Consider the following 26,173-nt stretch of genomic DNA (forward strand, 5'->3'; position numbering starts at 1 on the left):
AACTACAATAATATTTAAACACAAGAGTGCGAGCTGTGCCGTACTGGCAGACGCCACCAACCACCCAGGCTTGGGCTAAGAAAGCGCTCTAATGGCGCGTGGCGCCGTACTGGCGGTCACAGCAGTAGACGCTGTTGTGTGTTTAAGTGCTGACAGTTCAGCCAGGCGCTAGATAGCAGCCATACACCATACGCGAACAGTCATACAATAGGGGTGGGATATTTAGGAACGACTTGCACTCATCAACACACACACGTATACAAATGTACACTAGCGCATGACCGTGCGGTCATGCGAACCTTTTATAGCTGCAGCATGTACAGGACCTTCCCAAAAGGACCAATGGGAGGCTGCCACAGAAGTTGAGCACCTTCAGGACCTTCCTGGAGGACCAATGGGACCTGCTGCATTATCTGAACATGTGACCCTCGATCTCCAACAGGAGATCTTGCCCTGGGCATACCTAGAAGAGGAAAAGCAGGACTTAGTCCCAAAAGTGTCTGCTCGCCGCTGCCCAGCACTGGCTTTAATGGCAGAAGCTGGAAAAGCAGCAGTAACCCTTTGCACACAGTGAGACTGAGCAAGACGCTGGGACCGACGTCTCCGCTGAGCAGGCTCCACTGCGGCAGAAGTGGAATGGGAGACCGCAGCGGAGATGGCCCGAGCTTCCCCCTGTGCAGAGGCGGGAACTCGACCCCTAACACCCTAACCCTAATTCTAACCCTAACCCTAAGTGCAATTCTAGCCCTAAGTGCAACCCTAACCCTTAGTGCAACCCTAAGTGCAACCCTATCCCTAAGTGCAACCCTAACCCTAAGTGCAACCCTAAGTGCAACCCTAACCCTAAGTGCAACCCTAACCCTAAGTGCAACCCTAACCCTACCCCTAACGGAAAAACAAAAATAAATATATTTTCTGCATTTTATTATTGTCCCTACCTATGGGGGTGATAAAGGGGGGGGTTTATTTACTATTTTTTTTAACCTATCACAGCGATCAAAATGTACACGGAACAAATCTGCCGGCCGGCAGATTCGGCGGGCGCACTGCGCATGCGGCCGCCATTTTCCAAGATGGCGGCTCCCATGCGAGAAGACCGATGACACCGGGAGGGACATCGGGACTAGGTAAGTATGGGGGGGTGCGATCGGACAGCGGGGGGCGGAGGGGAGGACGGGGGAGGGTCGTAGGGGAGAGGAAGGCGCTTAGGACAGGACGGAGGGGTAGGGAACACTGACGGCGGCTGCAGATCGCCGCCATCAGTCGGTGGGGGGGCCAGATCGGGGTCTCCAGCCATGGCCAATGCATTTGCAGCATCGGCCATGGCTGGATTGTAATATTTCACCAATTTTCATAGGTGAAATATTACAGATTGCTCTGATTGGCTGTTTCACTTTCAACAGCCAATCAGAGCGATCGTAGCCATGGGGGGGCGAAGCCACCCCCCCTGGGCTGAAGTACCACTCCCCCTGTTCCTGTAAGTCGAGTGAAATTGGAGTTAACCCTTTCACCCGACCTGCAGGAACGCGATCATTCTGTGACACAGCATATGCGTCACAGGGCGGATTGGCACCGACTTTCATGATGCATACGCTGTGTCACAGGTCGGGAAGGGGTTAAAGATAGCTGTCTTACATAGTCATCTTTATAAAAGACTCCTGTCCACAGATCAATTAATCAGTCAGACTCTAGCCTCTACAACATGGGCAAGACAAAAGAGCTTTATAAGGATGCCAAGGACAAGATCATAGACCTGCACAAAGCTGGAATGGGCTACAAAACTTTAAGTTAGATGCTCGGTGAGAAGGGGACAACTGTAGGTGCAATAGTAAGAAAATGGAAGAAATACAAAATGACTGTCAATCGACATCGATCTGGGGCACCATGCAAAATCTCACCTTGTGGGGTATCCTTGATCATGAGGAAGGTGAGAGATCAGCCTAAAACTACGCAGGGGGAACTTGTTAATGATCTCAAGGCAGTTGGGACCACAGTCATCAGCAAACCATTGGTAACACATTAAGCCGTGAATGTTTAAAATCCTACAGTGCACGCAAGGTCCCCCCTGCTCAAGAAGGCACATTTGCAGGCTCGTCTGAAGTTTGCCAATGAACACCTGGATGATTCTGAGTGATTGAGAGAAGGTGCATTGGTCAGATGAGACAAAAATTGAGGTCTTTGGCATTAACTCAACTCGCCGTGTTTGGAGGAATAGAAATGCTGCCTATGACCCAAAGAACACCGTCCACACTGTCACAGGACTACTTCACAGCATCAATGGAGGAATGGATGGAGCTATGTACCGTAAAATCCTGAGTGACAACCTCCTTCCTCCGCCAGGACATTAAAAATGGGTCGTGGCTGGGTCTTCCAGCCAGACAATGACCCAAAACATACAGCCAAGGCAACAAAGGAGTGGCTCAAAAAGAAGCATGTTAAGGTTATGGAGTGGCCTAGCCAGTCTTCAGACCTGAATCCCATAGGAAAATTATGGAGGGAGTTGAAGCTCCAAGTTGCCAAGCGACAGCCTCAAAATTTTAATGCTTTAGAGATGATCTGCAAAGAGGAGTGGACCAAAATTCCTCCTGACATATGCGCACACCTACTTGTTTCTCAGTGCAAAATGCTAATAAATATATATTATTTATACAATGTAATTTTCTGGATTTTATTTTTGATACTCTATCTCTCAATGTTAAAATTAACCTACCCTTAAAAATATAAACTATTCATGTCTTTGTCAATGGCCAAACTTATAAAATCAACAAGGGATCAAATACTTATTTCCCCCACTGTATGTATATATATTACATAGATAGATAGAAGAAAAGCTGGTAATTCATCTGCCGTGTTCTGTAAAATCACTGTAGGAACCGACAGGGCAGAAGATGGATTATATTCGGTAAATACATATAGAATAGATATATATATATATATCTATGTCAGTGACAAATGGGGGGTAGTATCCATGGCCCCTTCCTAGGCTATTAATATCAGCCCAGCGCTATGTGCATAGTCTCTGCTGGTTATTAATTATAGGGGGACCCTACGTCATTTTTTTAGGGTCAGCTGTGGGCTGGTAATAATAGCCTGGGAAGCTCCATGGATATTACCCCTTCCCAGGCTATACACATCTGCCCCCAGCCGTCGGCGTTCCCACTGCAGGTTACGAAAATTGCGCGAGAGCCCACGCCATTTTTTTCTGAAAAATAATCTTTTAATAATGAAATACATGTACAGTAATTTGCACACACACACTGTACTAATTGTATTTGTCACTGAAATCTATATATCTATCTATTCTATATGTATTTACTGTATGTTATCCAGCTAATCTATCCTGTCGGCTCCTGCAGTGATTTTACAGAACACGGCAGATGAATTACCGTCTTTTCTTCTATCTCTCTATGTAATTATATATATACATACAGTGCCTAAAAGTAGTATTCAACCCCCTGCAGATTTAGCAGGTTTAATAAGATGCAAATAAGTTAGAGCCTTCAAACAAGAGCAGGATTTATTAACAGATGCATAAATCTTACAAACCAAAAAGTTTTGTTGCTCAGTTAAATTTTTATAAATTTTAAACATAAAAGTGTGGGTCAATTATTCTTCAACCCCTAGGTTTAATATTTTGTGGAATAACCTTTGTTTGCAATTACAGCTAATAATCGTCTTTTATAAGACCTGATCAGGCCGGCACAGGTCTCTGGAGTTATCTTGGCCCATTCCTCCATGCAGATCTTCTCCAAGTTATCTAGGTTCTTTGGGTGTCTCATGTGGACTTTAATCTTGAGCTCCTTCCACAAGTTTTCAATTGGGTTAAGGTCAGGAGACGGACTAGGCCACTGCAACACCTTGATTTTTTGCCTCTTGAACCAGGCCTTGGTTTTCTTGGCTGTGTGCTTTGGGTCATTGTCTTGTTGGAAGATGAAATGTAGACCCATCTTAAGATCCTTGATGGAGGAGAGGAGGTTCTTGGCCAAAATCTCCAGGTAGGCCATGCTATCCATCTTCCCATGGATGCGGACCAGATGGCCAGGCCCCTTGGCTGAGAAACAGCCCCACAGCATGATGCTGCCACCACCATGCTTGACTGTAGGGATGGTATTCTTGGGGTCGTATGCAGTGCCATCCAGTCTCCAAACGTCACGTGTGTGGTTGGCATCAAAGATCTCGATCTTGGTCTCATCAGACCAGAGAACTTTGAACCAGTCAGTCTCAGAGTCCTCCAAGTGATCATGAGCAAACTGTAGACGAGCCTTGACATGACGCTTTGAAAGTAAAGGTACCTTACGGGCTCGTCTGGAACGGAGACCATTGCGGTGGAGTACGTTACTTATGGTATTGACTGAAACCAATGTCCCCACTGCCATGAGATCTTCCCGGAGCTCCTTCCTTGTTGTCCTTGGGTTAGCGTTGACTCTTCGGACAAGCCTGGCCTCGGCACGGGAGGAAACTTTCAAAGGCTGTCCAGGCCATGGAAGGCTAACAGTAGTTCCATAAGCCTTCCACTTCCGGATGATGCTCCCAACAGTGGAGACAGGTAGGCCCAACTCCTTGGAAAGGGTTTTGTACCCCTTGCCAGCCTTGTGACCCTCCACGATCTTGTCTCTGATGGCCTTGGAATGCTCCTTTGTCTTTCCCATGTTGACCATGTATGAGTGCTGTTCACAAGTTTGGGGAGGGTCTTAAATAGTCAGAAAAGGCTGGAAAAAGAGATAATTAATCCAAACATGTGAAGCTCATTGTTCTTTGTGCCTGAACTACTTCTTAATACTTTAGGGGAACCAAACAGAATTCTGGGGGGTTGAGGGGTTGAATAATAAATGACCCTCTGAAAAAACTTTTCACAATTTTAATAAAAAATAAACAAAGAAATAACATTCTTTTTTGCTGCAGTGCATTTCACACTTCCAGGCTGATCTACAGTCCAAATGTCACAATGCCAAGTTAATTCCAAATGTGTAAACCTGCTCCCCTGCAGGGGGTTGAATACTACTTGTAGGCACTGTATATACACTCACCGGCCACTTTATTAGGTACACCTGTCCAACTTCTTGTTAACACTTAATTTCTAATCAGCCAATCACATGGCGGCAACTCAGTGCATTTAGGCATGTAGACATGGTCAAGACAATCTCCTGCAGTTCAAACCGAGCATCAGTATGGGGAAGAAAGGTGATTTGAGTGCCTTTGAACGTGGCATGGTTGTTGGTGCCAGAAGGGCTGGTCTGAGTATTTCAGAAACTGCTGATCTACTGGGATTTTCACGCACAACCATCTCTAGAGTTTACAGAGAATGGTCCGAAAAAGAAAAAAAATCCAGTGAGCGGCAGTTCTGTGGGCGGAAATGCCTTGTTGATGCCAGAGGTCAGAGGAGAATGGGCAGACTGGTTCGAGCTGATAGAAAGGCAACAGTGACTCAAATCGCCACCCGTTACAACCAAGGTAGGCCTAAGAGCATCTCTGAACGCACAGTGCGTCGAACTTTGAGGCAGATGGGCTACAGCAGCAGAAGACCACACCGCGTACCACTCCTTTCAGCTAAGAACAGGAAACTGAGGCTACAATTTGTACAAGCTCATCGAAATTGGACAGTAGAAGATTGGAAAAACGTTGCTTGGTCTGATGAGTCTCGATTTCTGCTGCGACATTCGGATGGTAGGGTCAGAATTTGGCATAAACAACATGAAAGCATGGATCCATCCTGCCTTGTATGGAACATCTTTGGGATGTGCAGCCGACAAATCTGCGGCAACTGTGTGATGCCATCATGTCAATATGGACCAAAATCTCTGAGGAATGCTTCCAGCACCTTGTTGAATCTATGCCACGAAGAATTGAGGCAGTTCTGAAGGCAAAAGGGGGTCCAACCCGTTACTAGCATGGTGTACCTAATAAAGTGGCCGGTGAGTGTAGATAGATAGATAGATAGATAGATAGATAGATAGATAGATAGATAGATAGATAGATAGATAGATACGTTTGTGTCACTGACATCTATATATGTATGTACTCAGTGTGTATATATTTATTCTGTCTATTCTATTCTAATCTGTCATGCTGTGATTAAACTGTACGCGACACATGAATCGCTGGCTTTTCTTTCTATGTAATACATATACACTGTGTTCCAAATTATTATGTAAATAATATTTCCTCATATTTTCTCTAAATTACCTATCTGAATTGCAGTCATTGTTATTTTCCAGTCATCTACTATTCTAGTATAATTGCAATGTTTTGGAAAAAACTGCCTACGAAAACAGTATCTTTTAAAAAAAAAATAAACACTCAAAATGCATGTTCCAAATTATTATGCACAGCAGAGTTTTCAGCCTTTTTTTTTTATTTTGAACAAAAAAATGGTCAATTGTGAAGTTATAAGCATTATCAGCTTATTACAAAATGAAATCAAACAGTTTTCAAGTGAAAACTTTATTCTAGGTGATGTTACATTTGCACGTAGGACCCCTTGTTCAAAAGAAGCTTCTGAACTCTCTCGTCCATTCAATTTGTCAGTTTTTGGATGGTTTCTGCTTCAATTGTTTTGCATGTGGACAGAATACCCTCCCAGAGCTGTTACTTAGATGTGAACTGCCTCCCGCCATCATAGACACTGCTTTTGATGATGCTCCAGAGGTTCTCAATGGGGTTGAGGTCAGGGGAAGATGGTGGCCACTAGTGTTGAGCATTCCGATACCGCAAGTATCGGGTATCGGCCGATACTTGAGGGTATCGGAATTCCGATACCGAGATCCGATACTTTTGTGATATCGGGAATCGGTATCGGGATTAATATCAATGTGTAAAAGAAAGAATTAAAATAAAAAATAGGGATATACTCACCTCTCCGACGCAGCCTGCACCTTACCGAGAGAACCGGCAGCCTTCTTTGCTTAAAATGCGCGCGTTTACTGCCTTCCGTGACGTCACGGCTTCTGATTGGTTGCGTGCCGCCCATGTGACCGCGACGCGACCAATCACAACAAGCCGTGACGTAATTTTCAGGTCCTGAATGCCTAATTCTAGGCATTCAGGACCTGAAAATTATGTCACGGCTTCTGATTGGTCGCGTGCCGCCCATGTGACCGCGACGCGACCAATCACAACAAGCCGTGACGTAATTTTCAGGTCCTGAATGCCTAATACTAGAATTAGGCATTCAGGACCTGAAAATTACGTCACGGCTTGTTGTGATTGGTCGCGTCGCGGTCACATGGGCGGCACGCGACCAATCAGAAGCCGTGACGTCACGGAAGGCAGTAAACGCGCGCATTTTAAGCAAAGAAGGCTGCCGGTTCCCTCGATAAGGTACAGGCTGCGTCGGAGAGGTGAGTATATCAATATTTTTTGTTTTAATTCTTTATTTTACACATTAATATGGATCCCAGGGCCTGAAGGAGAGTTTCCTCTCCTTCAGACCCTGGGAACCATCAGGGATACCGTCCGATACTTGTGTCCCATTGACTTGTATTGGTATCGGGTATCGGTATCGGATTAGATCCGATACTTTGCCGGTATCGGCCGATACTTTCCGATACCGATACTTTCAAGTATCGGACGGTATCGCTCAACACTAGTGGCCACACCATAAGTTTGTCCTCTTTTATGCCCATAGAAGCCAGAGATGCAGATGTGTTTTTTGCAGCATGAGACGGTGCATTATCATGCATGAAAATGATCTTGCTGCGGAAAGCACGGGTTCTTCCTTTTAACCATGGCAGGAAGTGTTGTTTTAGGAACTCCACATAGATTATGGAGTTCATCTTTACCCTTTCAGGGATCATAAAGGGGCCGACAATCTCTCTCTCCCCATTATTCCAGCCCAAAACATTACTCCACCTCCTCCTTGTTGGTGCCTTAGCCGTGTTTTCATGGGGTGTCCATCCTCCACTCCATCCATCTGGACCATAGAGCGTTGCACGGCACTCATCGGTGAACAAAACAGTTTGGAAGTCAGTCTTCATGTATCGTTTGGCCCACTGGAGCCGTTTCTGCTTGTTGCAGTGGATAGAGGTGGTCGACAGGATGGCTTACACACAGCTGCAAACCTCTGAAGGACCCTGCATCTTGTTGTTCTGGGGACGTTGGAGGCACCAGCAGCTTCAAAAACTTGTCTGCTACTATGACAAGACATTTTTGAAGCTGCTCTTTTAACCTTACGCAATTGCCTGTTGGAAAGAGTCCTCAATTTTTCCTTACCAGCACGCACACGTGTGTGCTGGGAATCAGCTACATACTTCTTGATTGTGCGATGATCATGATGAAGTGTCTTGGCAATGTTGATTGTAGTCATGCCTTGACCTAAATACTCCACAATTTGTTGCTTCTCAGCAGCCGACACATCCTTTTTCTTTCCCATTTTGGCAAAAAATGTAGGCTGCTTAATAATGTGGAACAGCCTTCTTAAGTAGTTTTGCCTTTATTTGGACACACCTGCCAAACTAATTTGCACAGGTATCTGCAATTGCTTTCAGTGATATAAAGAGCCCTGACACACATCACCATCAATGAGTTTAAATGACAAACAAAAAAATTCTAACCTTATCACTCCTAAACTCTATGTGCATAATAATTTGGAACACAGTGTATGTGTATATATACAGTATATATATGTGTGTCTGTTTTGATGAATATTTCCTTTGAAAACGATGTGTAAATGACAGAGGATTGCTGTATGTAAAAGCTCATGTTAAAATCGCATTGCATTCGGATAGCAATCGCACTGCGTTCGGATGTAAATCGGATGCTAGGTGGGAAAAATCGGATTGTACTCGCATTACACGCGTGCGACTCTCAGCAGGGAGACTCGGACCGATTTTTCACATGTTTAGTGTGACTCCAGCCTAACTAGTACTATTAGTCTGACATGTTTGTATCACTCTGCCTGTATGCTATGCAATATTATCTATCTATCTATGTATCTATATCTATCTCTCATATCTATATCTATCTATCTATCTATCTATTTCATATCTCTATCTATCTATCTATCTCATATTTATATATCTATCTACCTACCTACGAATCTATCTCATATCTATATCTATCTACCTACCTATCTATTTCATATATCTATCTATCTATCTATCTCATCTACTATATAATTGTCTAAGGGTCACTTCCGTCTGTCCTTCTGTCTGTCTGTCACAGATATTCATTGGTCGCGGCCTGTCTGTCATGGAAATCCAAGTCGCTGATTGGTCGCGGCAAAACAGCCACGACCAATCAGCGATGGGCACAGTCCGGCGGCAAAATGGCCGCTCCTTCCTCCCCGCAGTCAGTGCCCGCTCCATAATCCCCTCCAGTCAGCGCTCACATAGGGTTAAAGGCAGGGGTAACGGACCGCGTTATGCCGCGGTGTAACGCACTCCGTTAACGCTGCTATTAACCCTGTGTGACCAACTTTTTACTATTGATGTTGCCTATGCAGCATCAATAGTAAAAAGATCTAATGTTAAAAATAATAAAAAATCATTACATACTCACTGTCCGTTGGCCCAAGCATCAAAAACAGGCCTTTCCCGCTCCTCGCGACGCTCCGGTGACCGCTCCATGCATTGCGATCTCACAAGATGATGACGTAGCGGTCTCGCGAGACCGCAATGCACTCTTGAGACTGGAGCGCGCGAGGAGCGTCGGTAACCGCTTCGCCTGGATCCGGGGGCCAACGGAAGGTGAGTATATAACTATTTTTTATTTTAATTCTTTTTTTTAACAGGGATATGATGCCCACATTGCGATGTACTGCATGGGCTGTGCGATGTACTGCGTGGGCTGTGCGATGTACTGCGTGGGCTGTGCGATGTACTGCGTGGGCTGTGCGATGTACTGCGTGGGCTGTGCGATGTACTGCGTGGGCTGTGCGATGTACTGCGTGGGCTGTGCGATGTACTGCGTGGGCTGTGCGATGTACTGCGTGGGCTGTGCTATGTACTGCGTGGGCTGTGCAATGTACTGCGTGGGCTGTGCAATGTACTGCGTGGGCTGTGCAATGTACTGCGTGGGCTGTGCAATGTACTGCGTGGGCTGTGCAATGTACTGCGTGGGCTGTGCAATGTACTGCGTGGGCTGTGCGATATACTGCGTGGGCTGTGTGATATACTGCATGGGCTGTGCGATATACTGCGTGGGCTGTGCGATATACTACGTGGGCTGTGCGATATACTACGTGGGCTGTGCGATGTACTACGTGGGCTGTGCGATGTACTACATGGGCTGTGCAATGAACTACGTGGGCTGTGCAATGTACTGCGTGGGCTGTGCAATGTACTGCGTGGGCTGTGCAATATACTACGTGGCCTGTGCAATATACTACGTGGCCTGTACAATATACTACATGGCCTGTGCAATATACTACGTGGTCTGTGCAATATACTACATGGCTGTGCTATACACTGCGTGGGCTATGTTATACAATACGTGGGCTGTGTTATACACTACGTGGCCTGTGTTATACAATACGTGGCCTGTGTTATACACTACGTGGCCTGTGTTATATACTGCATGCGTGGGCTGTTATATACTACGTTGCTGTGTTATATGCTATGTGGGCTGTTATACACTCCGTGTGCAGTGCAATATACTACATGGCTGTGCTATATACTCCGTGTGCTGTGTTATATACTATGTGGCTGTGCTATATACCCCATGGGCTGTGCTATATACTCCGTGGGCTGTGTTATATACTACGTGGCTATGCTATATACTACGTGGCTGTGCTATATACTACGTGGCTGTGCTATATACTACATGGCTGTGCAATATACTACGTGGCTGCTATTTACTACATGGGCTGTTATATACTACGTGGCTGTGCTATATACTACGTGGCCGGCCGCGAACAATCAGCGACACGCGCAGTCCGGCCGAATCCTGTGTATTAAATGTATTATTCTAAAATCTTCATAAATAAACCACATACATATTCTAGAATACCCGATGCGTTAGAATCGGGCTACCATCTAGTATCTATATATCTATGTATCTATAAATCTATATATCTATCTATCTCATATCTATCTATAAATCTATCTATAAATCTACCTATCTCATATCTATATCGTATCTATCTATCTCATATCTATCTATCTATCTAGAAACAAAAAAGGAACAGCACAGTATAATACTTATCTTCAGGTGCAAGGCCCCCAGATTGATTATCCAAACTTCATAGAATTCCAAGAAAGGCTCATTTGTAGCCGAAACGTCGCCCAGACATGTGGGTTGATTAAAATCCTGCACATTTTCCCACTGAAACAATGGAGTACTGCCTCTTTCTTGGAATTCTATCTATCTATCTATCTATCTATCTATCTATCTATCTATCTATCTATCTATAAAGCTATCTCATATCTATATCTATCTATCTATCTCATATCTATATATCTATCTCATATGTATCTATCTACCTATCTCATATCAATCTATTCATCTATCTCCTATCTATCTATCTATCTATCTATCTATCTATCTATCTATCCATCCATCTATCCATCCTTCCATCCATCCATCCATCTATCCATCCTTCCATCCATCCATCCATCCATCCATCTATCCATCTATTTATCTACCACAGAAAATTGGAACAGCACTTTACCAACAGGTGGGTGCACGCCTCCCAGACAAAATATCCAAGACTTGCCTCAATCCAGACATAGGAAAAAATTCAGGCAGCACTCCATAGCTTAAAGGTGAAAAAAAGTGGTTTTAATTCAAACCCACAGGCCACATCATGCGGGTTTGAAATAAAACCACATTTTTTTTCACCTTTAAGCTATGGAGTCCTGCCTGCATTTTTTCCTCTATCTATCTATCTACAGTTGTGGCCAAAAGTATTGACACCCCTGCATTTCTGTCAGATAATACTCAGTTTCTTCCTGAAAATGATTGCAATCACAAATAATTCTTTGGTATTATTATCTTCATTTAATTTGTCTTAAATGAAAACACACAAAAGAGAATGAAGCAAAAAGCAAAACATTGATCATTTCACACAAAACTCCAAAAATGGGCCAGACAAAAGTATTGGCACCCTCAGCCTAATACTTGGTTGCACAACCTTTAGCCAAAATAACTGCGACCAACCGCTTCCGGTAACCATCAATGAGTTTCTTACAATGCTCTGCTGGACCATTTAGACCATTCTTCTTTGGCAAACTGCTCCAGGTCCCTGATATTTGAAGGGTGCCTTCTCCAAACTGCCATTTTTAGATCTCTCCACAGGTGTTCTATGGGATTCAGGTCTGGACTCATTGCTGGCCACCTTAGAAGTCTCCAGTGCTTTCTCTCAAACCATTTTCTAGTGCTTTTTGAAGTGTGTTTTGGGTCATTGTCCTGCTGGAAGACCCATGACCTCTGAGGGAGACCCAGCTTTCTCACACTGGGCCTACATTATGCTGCAAAATTTGTTGGTAGTCTTCAGACTTCATAATGCCATGCACACGGTCAAGCAGTCCAGTGCCAGAGGCAGCAAAGCAACTCCAAAACATCAGGGAACCTCAGCCATGTTTGACTGTAGGGACCGTGTTCTTTTCTTTGAATGCCTCTTTTTTCTCCTGTAAACTCTATGTTGATGCCTTTGCCCAAAAAGCTCTACTTTTGTCTCATCTGACCAGAGAACATTCTTCCAAAACGTTTTAGGCTTTTTCAGGTAAGTTTTGGCAAACTCCAGCCTGGCTTTTTTATATCTCGGGGTAAGAAGTGGGGTCTTCCTGGGTCTCCTACCCTACAGTCCATTTCATTCAGATGCCGACGGATAGTACGGGTTGACACTGTTGTACCCTTGGACTGCAGGGCAGCTTGAACTTGTTTGGATGTTAGTCGAGGTTCTTTATCCAACATCCGCACAATCTTGCGTTGAAATCTCTTGTCAATTTTTCTTTTCCGTCCACATCTAGGGAGGTTAGCCACAGTGCCATGGGCTTTAAACGTTTTGATGACACTGCGCACGGTAGACACAGGAACATTCAGGTCTTTGTAGATGGACTTGTAGCCTTGAGATTGCTCATGCTTCCTCACAATTTGGTTTCTCAAATCCTCAGACAGTTCTTTGGTCTTCTTTCTTTTCTCCATGCTCAATGTGGTACACACAAGGACACAGGACAGAGGTTGAGTTAACTTTAATCCATGTCAACTGGCTGCAAGTGTGATTTTGTTATTGCCAACACCTGTTAGGTGCCACAGGTAAGTTACAGGTGCTGTTAATTACACAAATTAGAGAAGCATCACATGATTTTTCGAACAGTGCCAATACTTTTGTCCACCCCCTTTTTTATGTTTGGTGTGGAAATATATCCAATTTGGCTTTAGGACAATTCTTTTTGTGTTTTTTCATTTAAGACAAATTAAATTAAGATAATAATAACAAAGAATTTGTGTTTGCAATCATTTTCAGGAAGAAACTGAGTATTATCTGACAGAATCGCAGGGGTGTCAATACTTTTGGCCACAACTGTATCTATCTATCTATCTATCTATCTATCTCATATCTATCTATAAATATCATGTCCATCTATCTATATTTATATACAGATGTACTTTATTTATATATTTTTTGCACCTTTCTCCTAGTTAATAACTTTCAACAGTGAGGCCCCTTTGCTGTGTTGTAAGCTGTGTTACGGACTGTGGCTTTTTATGTAAAATGCAGGTAAACTTACTGGAGTTAATCAGAATCACTTCAATGATGGCGGCTCATTCAGATGTCTAATTTTTGTGTGTGAGTGCTATCTGTGGTTTTCAAGGATAGCACTTGTACCTGTGATAGTTTATGAAGCCATTCACATATCCGTGATTTTCTGTGGACTAAACGGTCAGCGAAAAATCACAGGACCATAACAGATTTTGATCAGACAGTCGGATAAAAATTGACATTGCAAGACGATGGGTTCAGGAAAAAAAAATCAGACCGCATTCAGATGGCATTCAAGTGTGGTCCATGTGTTTTAAGGATTGTCACATAGAAGAAGGTTGAGAAACTTTTTTTTCTCCACGCACTAGAAAAAAAACAGATGACACTCCATACTCTGTTCAAAGTCTAATCAAAACAATCTATTTGCTTTTCTCGTACGTGAGAAAAAATTACGCCTGAATGAGGCCTTAACTTCAGTTTAAATGTCATTGTCTAATTCTGAACATAACCACATCCCCAATTATAAGAAGGTGTTAACGCTTATGTAACAACATTATTTTAGTCGTGTTATTTTTATTTTCCCACCTCAAAATCATTTCAGTTTGTTTCTCAATGGATTTGTACAGATTATGGGTGGCATTAACGGTGGAAAAAGTTCTGAAATTATTCTTTTTTTGTATGACTTTTTTGTACATGAAAAAAAACCTGCTTTTTAACAGAGGTGTGTGGAATTATTATTTACATACTTTATCAATCTATTACATGATGAAACTACTTACCATACACAATGGAGGTAGGGGAAGTTGAAATGGGCCCACATTTCACAAAACGCCTTATCACTGATCCAGCAGACTAAAGCTAATGTCCACCAAAAGCCAGACATAAGCCCCAACTTGTAAACTCTCATGTTGTCACATCTAGAAGATAAAAATAATGAGATCATCATAAGGCATATATGTCATCCAAATCTTATTAATCAGTTAATCTGTCACACACTGAGATTCCAAATTTTCTACCTGCTCTGCTCTTGAGTGACAACTGTGGCATTCATCTAGGAGTTTTCTAGAGCAATTGCTCAATGGCAGATGGGGGAGGTTGTGAAACATTCAGTGCAAAGAGCCCAAAACATATCAAAGGTAATGCCCCTTGGGTACTTGGAATTCTAGTTAACAGAGGATTTAATGGAGTTTACCCATGAACAAAAGTGAATTTTATTCAATAGATCTTGGAATAATAATGATTTCCACAATTGGATGTGTTTAAATAAAATGTTCCTGTGCCGAGATAATCTTGTAAATGTGCCCCTGCTGTGTACTGTGCAATGGCTGTGTCTGACCGTACAGGGACATGGTCTGATCATACCACATCTACTGGGCAGGGTAAGGGAGTGTATGGATATTTCAGCATGGGATCACCAATGATTCTTTATTTGAGGTAAAACACTGTTTAAGAAAAGGCAGGGAAATGTTTTATCTCACAAAAAGAATTAGCTGTGATTCCATGCTGTCTTGTCGGTATACTCTCTTTTGCTTCCTCCCCTGCCCAGGAGCTGTGGTATGATCAGACTATGTCACTGTACGGTCAGACATGGCCATTACACAGTACACAGCAGGGGCACATTTATAAGATTATTTCGGCACAGGAACATTTTATTTAAACATATTCAATTGTGAAATGTATTATTATTCAAAGATCTATTGATTAAAATCATTTTTTGTTTGTGGGAAAATCCCTCTAAATAGTGATGAGCGAATATACTCGTTACTCGAGATTTCCCGAGCACGCTCGGGTGACCTCCGAGTATTTTGTAGTGCTCGGAGTTTTAGTTTTCCTCACCTCAGCTGAATGATTTACATCTGTTAGCCAGCATAAGTACATGTGGGGGTTGCCTGGTTGCTAGAGAATCCCCACATGTAATCAAGCTGGCTAACAGATGTAAATCATTCAGCTGCGGCGATGAAAACTAAATCTCCGAGCACTAGAAAATACTTGGAGGTCACCCGAGCGTGCTCGGGAAATCTCGAGTAACGAGCATATTCGCTCATCACTATTTAGAGGGATTTTCCCACAAACAAAAGTTGATTTTAATCAATAGATCTTGGAATAATACTACCTTTCACAATTGAATTGAGGATGGTAACCATAGAGGTCCTTGAGACCTCTATGGTTACTGATGCATGCCTGCTGTGAGCGCCACCCTGTGGTCGGCGCGCATTCAATTCAGCGATGATCTGATGATCGCTGCTATGTAGCATAGCCGATCCAGTGGTGACAGATTGCAGCCTCCCATGGAAGCTATTGAAGCATGGCAAAAGTAAAAAAAAATGTTTTTAAAAATATGAAAAAAAAAATAAAATAAAAAATTAAACCACCCCCCTTCCGCCCCATCCAAAATAAAACAATAAAAAAATCAAACCTACACATATTTGGTATCGTCGCGTTCAGAATCGCCCGATCTATCAATAAAAAAAAGCATTAACCTGATCGCTAAACGGCGTAACGAGAAAAAAATTAGAAACGCCAGAATTACCTTTTTTTGGTCGCTGCGACATTGCATTAAAATGCAATAACGGGCGATAAAAAGAATGTATCTGCACAAAAATGGTATCATTAAAAATGTCAGGTTGGCACGCAAAAAATAAGCCCTCACTCGACCCCAAATCACGAAAAATGGAGACGCTACGGGTATCGGAAAATGGCGCCTTTTTTTTTTTTTTTTTTTTTAAAAAAGCAAAGTTTTGCATTTTTTTTCACCAGTTAGATAAAAAATAACCCAGTCATGTTAGGTGAACTCGTAATGACCTGGATAATCAGAATATCAGGTCAGTTTTAGCATTTAGTGAAGCTGGCAAAAAAGCCAAATAAAAAACAAGCTTGGGATTGCACTTTTTTTGCAATATCACCGCACTTGGAATTTTTTTCCCTTTTTCTAGTACAAGACATGGTAAAACCAATGAGGTCAATCAAAAGTACAACTCGTCCCGCTAAAAAAAAAGCCCTCACATGACCATATTGACGGAAAAATAAAAAAGTTATAGCTCTGGGAAAGAGGGGAGCGAAAAACGAAAACACAAAAACGAAAAAGGGCCGCGGCGGGAAGGGGTTAATAGTTAGAAAGGCTCTTCGCAGTGTTAGACAACCTCTTTGGAGTGTGGGAGGAAACTCAAGTACCCAGAAGAAAACCACACAAACATGGGAAGAACATATAAACTCCTTGAAGATGTTGTCCTTAGTGGGATTTTAAACCAGGACCCCAGCGGAGCAAAGCAGTACTGCTAATCAATGAGCCACCATGCTGCTAAGTATTACCATTCTACATGTACAGTATATCACAGTAACAGCAAACAACAAAGGGTTATGTTCCAGTCTCTCCAAAATGAATTGGAGGAAAGGAAAAACCAAGTGGTTGGTGTTTTTATCCTACAATGGATATCCTACAATGGAAAGCAAGCTACAAATGGGAAATTGAAGTTGATTTTTTTGTTCTGGCTTTCTTTTCTCTGATAACAAAATTGTCATGGTTAAACTGTTCATGGAAGCCTGGCAGCTGTTAATAGAGCTTCCATGGTCCAGTTTAACGCAAGCCACTCCATTTACCAGATCCCAATGATTGCCCTAGCCTTCACCCTTTGTCCCCTGTGCAAGGATCTGGGCTTACACAGGGACACTTGGGCTAGGGCCACAGAGACAGCTGCTGACCAGTGGAACTGGTGGCAATAATGGTCGTCACGTGGGGCCAATACCAAGAGGTGATGTCAGGGATAAAATCATAAAACAACTGGGTGATCAAAATACAAGTCAAAGGCATAAAATGGAATAAATCAGGAAGGCACAACAATAGCAAGGAATAGGGCTGTAGACCATGTTAGCGTAACTTGTTGACTGGCAGAGGAAGCCAGAGATTCAAGGGTTTAAATAGCAGATAGCCCGGCCTGAGACTCTTGGGAAGACACAATCAAAACCAGTCAAGAACCATCTCAGTGGATCGTTGATTTAGCGTCCCATTAATAAATTAGGACTTTTGTGGCACCCACAAAAAATGCAGAGATGCCCAGGGGCTGAAGCAGGAACAGAGGAGTGAGGAAATGGAACAGATGTTACAAAAATGAACCACTAAATCTTTACCCTGTTGAAAAAGAACATTCGACAGCTCTTGCACTAAATCTATTCCACAAGTAGGTTAGTACATACTGATTACTGTAAAAAAAAAAAAAGGCAAATGATGACATATGTGGAGAAAATTCTAAGAAGACTGCATATCTAGTGACAGCAATATCTGACATTTTGCGTAAAATGGACAGAATGAAGGATCAGATGTCTCTTTTCCAGGAAACATGAGGCCACATGTTTGTGAACAATGACAGTGCTGAAACGGCAACATTTATCAGCATCTCCAGTGAGCGCACACAGGAAGACGGCGGCCTGCAGCTTCATCAGCAATGCCTCCCAGTCATGCCATCCATGTTATTGTTTTTGTTTTTTACTCCATAACTAGTTTTAGCAGCCCACACAAAACGTGAAGATGATATTTAAGAATATATTTAATTTCATTTGCTTGTTTTCCTATCTCAAAAGATGGGACTAGTAAGGAACATAGAAACCACAAGCAAGATCAGTCAGTATTTCTCTTCCCATTCTTCTTCACTTTTCTGGTTCTGTGAAAACCCACAAATGCATCATTCCCTGCCATAAAGCCAGCAGAATGTACTTACATTTATGTATCATCAGTGGCGTATATAGAAGAAAGGGTTCCTAATGGTAAAAAACAAAATTGTCCCACAATTACGGGCCAGGTTTTGTACTACAGGACAGAAACGCGCACATACACACACCTTCAGTCCATCTGTATAGGAATCTGTATTGCAATTTTTCTCCAGCTTTTACATACTTTTACATACTTTCTAGTACTGTTTGGGTAACAGAACACATGGCCACCTATTATAACAAAACCCCATTGATTTTACCTGTCGTATTGCATCATTTTTGTGATGTAATGTTCTGTTTGTCTCCCAAGGTTATGTCCTGTGCCAGCATATGGAAAGAGGCTTAAATCTTTTTAAGCCTAGTACATTCATCTATAATACATATCCTAGGGCAACAATGGGTTCTATTGGTATACTCACCTCTTAAGCTCAGTAATAAGTAGAATTGTACAAGGTATTCCCAATGTCATCAGAGATATACTATTAATTACAGGTTTGACAAATGCCAAAACTGTGGTGATGCCAGAGAGAACTCCAACAACAGCTTTAAATCTCCATCTATGACAAAAAAAAATCAATGTTAAAATCATCCTTTTTAGGATAATGGAGAATTTTAAAACTCAAAAGGAAACGTTCATATTTTTCCAGCTATGTAAAACTTTTAATTATACTGTAAACTCTTTTTTTATACATCATCGGTATGGCAAGTCATAAGTGAGATGAACCACACATGAAGGGTCAAGGGTGTGATGGTCAACTGGCACGTGAGTAAGGGGGGCCCATCGGGGTCAGCACTATTTTCAATTGAAGGTGCATTCTCGGATGCACTTATAGTTGAAAACTATTTTGGAGCAATGAAGCACTGGCTCCCTGTCCTGCGCTTATTCCACAGCCGCTGGCGTATTAAAGACCCGCAGCTGTCGAGCATTCTGGCATAACTTCGATGTCGCATGCGGGGCTTGCAACCTGATGCCTGTGTGTCGTCATTATGCAACATGATGCCGGAGTGCTCTGCAGCTGCGCAGTAGGAGAGGCGCAGGGAGCCACCCAGAAAAAGGTAGTAGAGGACTGGATCACTTGGTGTGGGAAAGGGTACAGCTAAGGCTAGGTTCACATTAGCGTTTCTGTGCGCAGCGTATCATCTGCATGCGCAAACGCATGCCAAAACATCATCTTGCGCATGACGCAAACAAAAGCGCTGCGTGCGCATGCATTTAAATGCCTGTTAGTATGCGTTTGCGTTTTTTATGTGCATGGTGGAGGTGGTGACATCATTTTCTGGACATGCGCTGTGTAAAGTACGCATTCTTTCGATACGCATGCGTACCTTACACAGCGCATGTCCAGAAAATGATTGTCCACATTGGCAGAGCCATTGAGATGCCAAAACAGCAGAACCCCCCATATGTGACTCAATTTTACAAACTACACCTCTCAATGAATTCATTTAAGGGTGTGGTCATCATGTTGACACTACAGGTGTGTCACAGAATTTTACACCATTGGACACTGAAGAAAAAACAATCACATTTTTACCACTAAAATTTTGTTTTAGCCCCAGATTTTACATTTTCACACTAGGAAATTAGTAAAAATGGCACCAAAATTTGCCACACAATTACTGCTGAATGTGGAAATATCCCACATGTGGCTGTACAGTACTGCTCAGCCATAGGGTCAGACTCATGAAGGATGGAACGCGATTTGCATCCTGGAGTGCAGGTTTTCCTAGAATAGTTTATGGACTTCATATACAGAACCCCTAAGTGCTAGAAGAGGAGAATTCCTCCTCAGGTGATCCCATTTTGAAAATTATACTCCTTTGGTAATTTATCTACAAGTATAGTGACGATTTTGACTCTATTGGTGTTTCCCAGAAACAAGCAGCAATGAATGCTGCTCAGTGAAAATTGCAAACTGCCATTGTAGTGCCCGTACATTGTAGTCAATAGTACATTGTAGTGCCCAGTACATTATACCCAGCTCATGCTTCTGGATAAATGCACCCATAAATTAGTTGGGTTCTCATCGCTACAGAAATGCGAAACATGTGGATGCTAAATGTTGTTTTAAGCACACTGTTGCTCAGAAGGGAGAGGGGCATTTGGATTTGGGAGCACAGAATTTGCTGAATTTTTTTTTGGGGGGGAGAGCGAGGAGGCAATTCACTTTTTCAGAGCCTTTGTACTACCAGTAAGGTGGAAACCCCCTAAATTTATGTTAACAGATGACAGACCTGAGTGTGGATTTGCTTTTTTTGTGGATTGAGTTGAAGCTTTTATTGGGAACATTTTACATAACTTTTGGGATCATATGCATCCAGCACTCTACGTTGAGCACTTACATTGGGGTTTCCATCTAAATCTCTGAGCTGAGCGACGTGATTCAGATGAAACCCCCGAGGGACTCATTCACTATGAGGCAGCAGAGTTACTCAGGATTCTGTCTGCTATCTGTTCAGCGGTGTCCTTCTTTTCAAAGGTGCACAAAACTGTGTCGGACCGCGCTCTTATGCGCGCCTAAAAAGGCAAACACCGTCGGATGATAGGTCAGACAGCGTCCACAGTGCCTCCATCTCATTATAGGGAATCTTCCACCAAGATGTTACATCTGAATCACTTAAAAAATTTACTGGTGTAAATGCACAGCGCAGAGCACAAGATAAATGTGAGCTGAGCCTTACTTCGATCTTTGGGAGGCAGAATGAAAAAATCAATAGCAGGTGAAGAATTGGTTTTATTTATTTTTCTCATGCCGTATAAGTGATTAGACGACTTTATTCTTCGGGTCGTTGCGAATACAGCGCTATCAAATTTATATATTTTTTTCTGCTTGGCTGCTGTCACTATAAAATCCCATCAGTATCATACACACACCACTACCGGCAATGAAACCGAAGAAGCACAATATATTCATAGTAAGACAAAAATTATTTTAGTAATCCCATATTTAAAACCACTTACAAATCAGAAAACCAAAACACAAAAACCAAAATATCTCAGATTGAGAGGGACCGAATGATCACTATTCACATACAGCATATGATAAGAGCGTAAATATTAATAATGCCTAAAAGGGCTATAGTGAACACCAAATATCCAACCACTCTATGCAGACTGTGCAGCAGCCTAATAGGGGTAGTGGGTCTAAAGCCCAATATATCCCTGGTTATAAACTATCAAGAGCGTACTAAACATCTCCTAATTATCAATATTATTCAGGACGCCCCCTGAAGTGTTTACGAAATGCGCGTCGGGGTTGGAGGGACCGGGACTCTTCACTAAGCTATGTAAGTTAAGCGCTATTCATGTTTTCAACTTTGTATTATTCTCTTGGTTTATATATTGATAATTAGGAGATGTTTAGTACGCTCTTGATAGTTTATAACCAGGGATATATTGGGCTTTAGACCCACTACCCCTATTAGGCTGCTGCACAGTCTGCATAGAGTGGTTGGATATTTGGTGTTCACTATAGCCCTTTTAGGCATTATTAATATTTACGCTCTTATCATATGCTGTATGTGAATAGTGATCATTCGGTCCCTCTCAATCTGAGATATTTGGGTTTTGTGTTTTGGTTTTCTGATTTGTAAGTGGTTTTAAATATGGGATTAATAAAATAATTTTTGTCTTACTATGAATATATTGTGCTTCTTCGGTTTCATTGCCGGTAGTGGTGTGTGTATGATACTGATGGGATTTTATAGTGTAATTAGCACAAATTGATTTTGGATTATTAAGTGTTTACAAATTGGCTGCTGTCACGCATTAAAAACTATTTTACAGAAAAGATTATTATTTTTGCAGAGTTATAACTTTTTTATTTTTCAGCTGATGGAGCTGTATGGCAGCTACATTTTCGTGGTACAAGATGACGTTTTCAGCGGTACCATTTTTATTCACATTTGTCTTTTTGATCGTGTTGTTTTCCAGTTTTTGTTTGGCGATATGATGATAAAGCATCATTTTTCTGCCTTGTTTTTTAATTATTTATGGTGTTCACTGAAAGGGTTAACAACTAGTGGGATAGTTATATACGTCGGTTCGTTCCGGACCCAGTGATACCAAATATGTGTACTTTTTTTTTGCTTATTTTTGTTGTCACATATATTCTATTAATATTTTTCTTTTTTTTATTCTTTATTTTGTGATTTTTTTTTTTAAATATTTTTACAATTTTGCAAAACTATTTTTTTTTATTTCTTTTTTACATTGTCCCAGGATGAGACATCAAGTTTACACTGACTGATCGAAGAACAGTCATTAGAACAGTGAATCACAGGCAGGGAGGAGGCGGGTCAGCTCTTACTCTAAGCAGAAGCTTACAGGCCACCATCCGTGTGTGACCCGGAGTCCATCTTTTGGCCCATGGAGACCATCGGCACAATGCATTCGCAATCGCGTTCTGCCGATTGGAGCAGAGAGGGAAATCTCTCCCTCTGCGATGCCTATCGATGTCGTTTCACTATTGACAACAGCATCAGAGGGGTTTAACGCCCACAATTGGTGCGAACACCGATCGTGGGCCTTGCTGCAAGGTGTCTCATATGGAGCTGACACCTGCACTTGATCGCAGCGGCGCTAAGCCTGAGCCCGCGCGATCGCCAGGAAGTATATGTACAGCGATTTGCTGTACATATACGGTGCATGTTGGGAAGGGGTTGAGGGGTCAAGAGTGGAAGACATTATCTTATGAGGTCAGAATTTGAAGACATTATTATCTTATGACACCAGGATTGGAAAATATTATCATCTTATTGGGCCAAAATGTAAAAATATTATCATGCTATGGAGCCAAAAATTGGAGGACATTATTATCTTAATGGTCCATAACTGAAAAACATTATCTTATGGAGCTCAAAATTTGAAAACATTAATATCTTATGGAGCCCAGAATTGAAGGACATTATTATCTTATGGTGCTAGAATTATTATTATTGTTACCTTAAGGGGGTCAAAAATATAGAGGACATTATTATTTTATGAGGTCAGCATTTTAGGACATTATTATCTTAAGAAGTCAGAATTGAGGAGAATATTATCTTATGGAGCCAGAATATGAGAATATTATTATCTTATGGGAAGCAGAATAGTAGGACATTATGAATTGATGGGAGCCAGAATGAGGACATTATTACTACATGGAGCCAGAATTGTAGTACAATATTACAATATGGGGACCAGAATTCGATGGACATTATTAGTAAACGCAGGCCAGAATTCAAGGACATTACTATACATAGGCCACACTGGGGGACATTATTACCTTATTGTGGCTACATAAGGGGACTTTATTAATGTTTAGGGGTCACATAAGAGAAAAGTTAGTAATGTATGGAAACACAAAGTGAAAAATTCCTACTATATTGGGGCCATACAGAGGCACATTACATCTATATGGTGGCATAATACAGTATATTTGGAAATACTTCCAATTAAGCATTTTAGAATTGGTGTGCAAGTATGGCGGATAGCAAAGTTAACTGTTATCTGTACATGCAAACGCTCTATATAGGAGATGGAAGGTAAATATACAAATTCTGTTATCTATGTTGTTAGTTACCTGTCATGACGGAAAACTCTTGGAAGGTGTCTTTTAGGAAACCACATTGCTAATGCAGACATAAGTACCCAGAGGATAGCCAACTCATCAAGCATCTGTCCCAGGAAACTAAGGGTTGCATGAAAGTAAACCGACCCAATGCCTGTATAAGTAAAAGAGACATACTAGTTTTACCTATGGTATGTAGCAGGAACTCCAAGTATGCTCATGTACAGAAAGCATGCACTGCATTATTGTCATGTAAGGCCCAATGTAGCAATGTGTGACAGGCAGACATGTATTTTTGTATACAGGGTGTGATGCACACGTAGGACACAGAGACATACTATAGTAGACGCAACACATTGTAAGCACCAAGTTGCTGTCACTACCTATGGAAACTCAATATTTAGCATCATCAAGTCATAAGAGGTCAGTATCACTGTGAGGATAATGCTTTACAGTACTGACCAACTTGTGGCCACCTGGAATACGCCTCTAAAGAAATCTGGCACGTCCTTGGGCTACCCATGGGCCAGAAAATGAAATCTATACTAGTTACGCACTCAAACAAAACTCAGCTGCTATTTAGGCTAGTTTTCTGGATAAATTTGTCAGCTGCAGCTTTTACTATTTTATCAGAGTGAATGTTCACCCTGATGGAATACTGATGTGCTGCAGCCAATGACTGACTACATGTCAGGACATGATGACCCAACACACCAAGTCACTCTCCGGGAACAGCGCCACCGACATTGCTGCAAATGCATCTCTACAGATGGTATTATTTTTATTTTAATTGGGGGTCTTCAAATGATTAAGCTGGGGTCGTCCAAACCCTTTAATGATGTTAAACTATATAAATGAACCATTGGCATTTTGAAGGTTTTCACCTAGCAAACCTAGTACAGCCTATGCTACAATCTAATTTGCAACATATTACAGAAGGAAAAGGGACTGTATACTTTTACCTAAGCAGTAACAAAAAAATAGTGATGAAAGTGCGTCAGTAAGGAGAAAAAGAACATAGTCTACATCATTAAATGTCGCATGTCGTATGTACTGGGTCAGATATACGAGTCTGACAATACCCAGGAACTTCTAAGGAGACAATGTGAAAACTATTGTTTTGCTGGAATATTCCGTACTGTAGTCCAGGATGTAAACCCTGACCCGTCTGCATGCTGTACTAATCCATTCCAGAGATATGTGCTTGGGAGAAAGGCAGCAAACAGGAAGCTGATAAGAAATCTTTTCCCATACACGTCATGTTTAGAAGACACCCACACACTTACCAACTACTACGAGCAGGATCCATATTAAATATATCCCACTGTTGAAGTAAGTTGCATATTGTCGGAACAGGTACATGCATATGGGAGGCAGCACAAAAAACAAAATGTTGCTGATCTATAATATAAAAAAGGAAAGTCAAAATCAAAAAGTGAAGCAAATAAACAAATCTAAAGCAAATAAAATAATAGGAATAAAGTAGTAAAATAGAAGCATGGAAGTGGAATGTAGTGCCATATCATCTGTTAGGCCGGGGTCACACTTGCGAGTCTCGTGAATCAATACCCGGCACATAGAAATGCATGCAGCTGAACGGAGCTGAGTGCCGGCGGCAGTGCCGGGTATTGATGCGAGAGACTCGCAAGTGTGACCCCGGCTTTAGGGCTCATTCAGACATCAGATTTTCGCGTACGATTGCTATCCGTGTTTATCATTAGTACCTGTGAGGGTCGGATCAAAATAAGCAATGCAAGTCAATTGGTCCGTGAAAAAAATCAGACTTAATTCGGAAGACTTCCACAGGCAGTTTGATTTTCTCAGATGGAGAATTTTTTATTTAAATTTCTCTATGTACGAGAAAATCAGATGACACTCAGACCACACTCTGATCCAACTCCAACCTGTCTGATCAGAATAATCGGTCCAATTTTCTCATAGATGAAGAAAAATCAAATGTCTAAATGAGCTCATAAACTGCTTTGGTGCTGACGAAGAACTGCCTTTTGTGGGGCACATATCAGAATTCCAAACGTGGCTCTGTTCACATTGCAGATTCCATTATTTTTGCTCAAACAACACAACATCCCACACTGTTAGGTCACCAAGATGGAAGCATGATGAACCCCATAACATCAATAGTGTATCTCAAGAGTCGCTGGTTTTGGGCATTTAAGGGGTATGGCAATAACAGGGCTGTAGAGTTGGTAAGCCAAATCCAGACTCCGATTCTAATTCAAACTCCTCAATTTCCCTGACTTCCGACCTCACAGCATTG

The 26,173-nt window shown here is 42.0% G+C and overlaps 1 protein-coding gene across 1 annotated transcript in view; it reads right to left on the reverse strand.

The window, feature by feature from the left end:
* ACER2 (alkaline ceramidase 2) overlaps nt 1–26,173 on the reverse strand; it is a 51,967-nt gene that overhangs the window by 9,248 nt on the left and 16,546 nt on the right. The window contains exons 2-5 of the mRNA XM_077249702.1: nt 25,182–25,296; nt 23,908–24,049; nt 18,763–18,900; nt 14,419–14,556 (exon numbers count right to left, since the gene is read on the reverse strand). Coding sequence (XP_077105817.1) covers nt 14,419–14,556; nt 18,763–18,900; nt 23,908–24,049; nt 25,182–25,296 — 533 coding nt within the window. The remainder of the gene's footprint in view (nt 1–14,418; nt 14,557–18,762; nt 18,901–23,907; nt 24,050–25,181; nt 25,297–26,173) is intronic.

Source organism: Ranitomeya variabilis, chromosome 1, assembly GCF_051348905.1.
Source record: "Ranitomeya variabilis isolate aRanVar5 chromosome 1, aRanVar5.hap1, whole genome shotgun sequence".
In the NCBI taxonomy this organism is placed as follows: Eukaryota; Metazoa; Chordata; class Amphibia; order Anura; family Dendrobatidae; genus Ranitomeya; species Ranitomeya variabilis.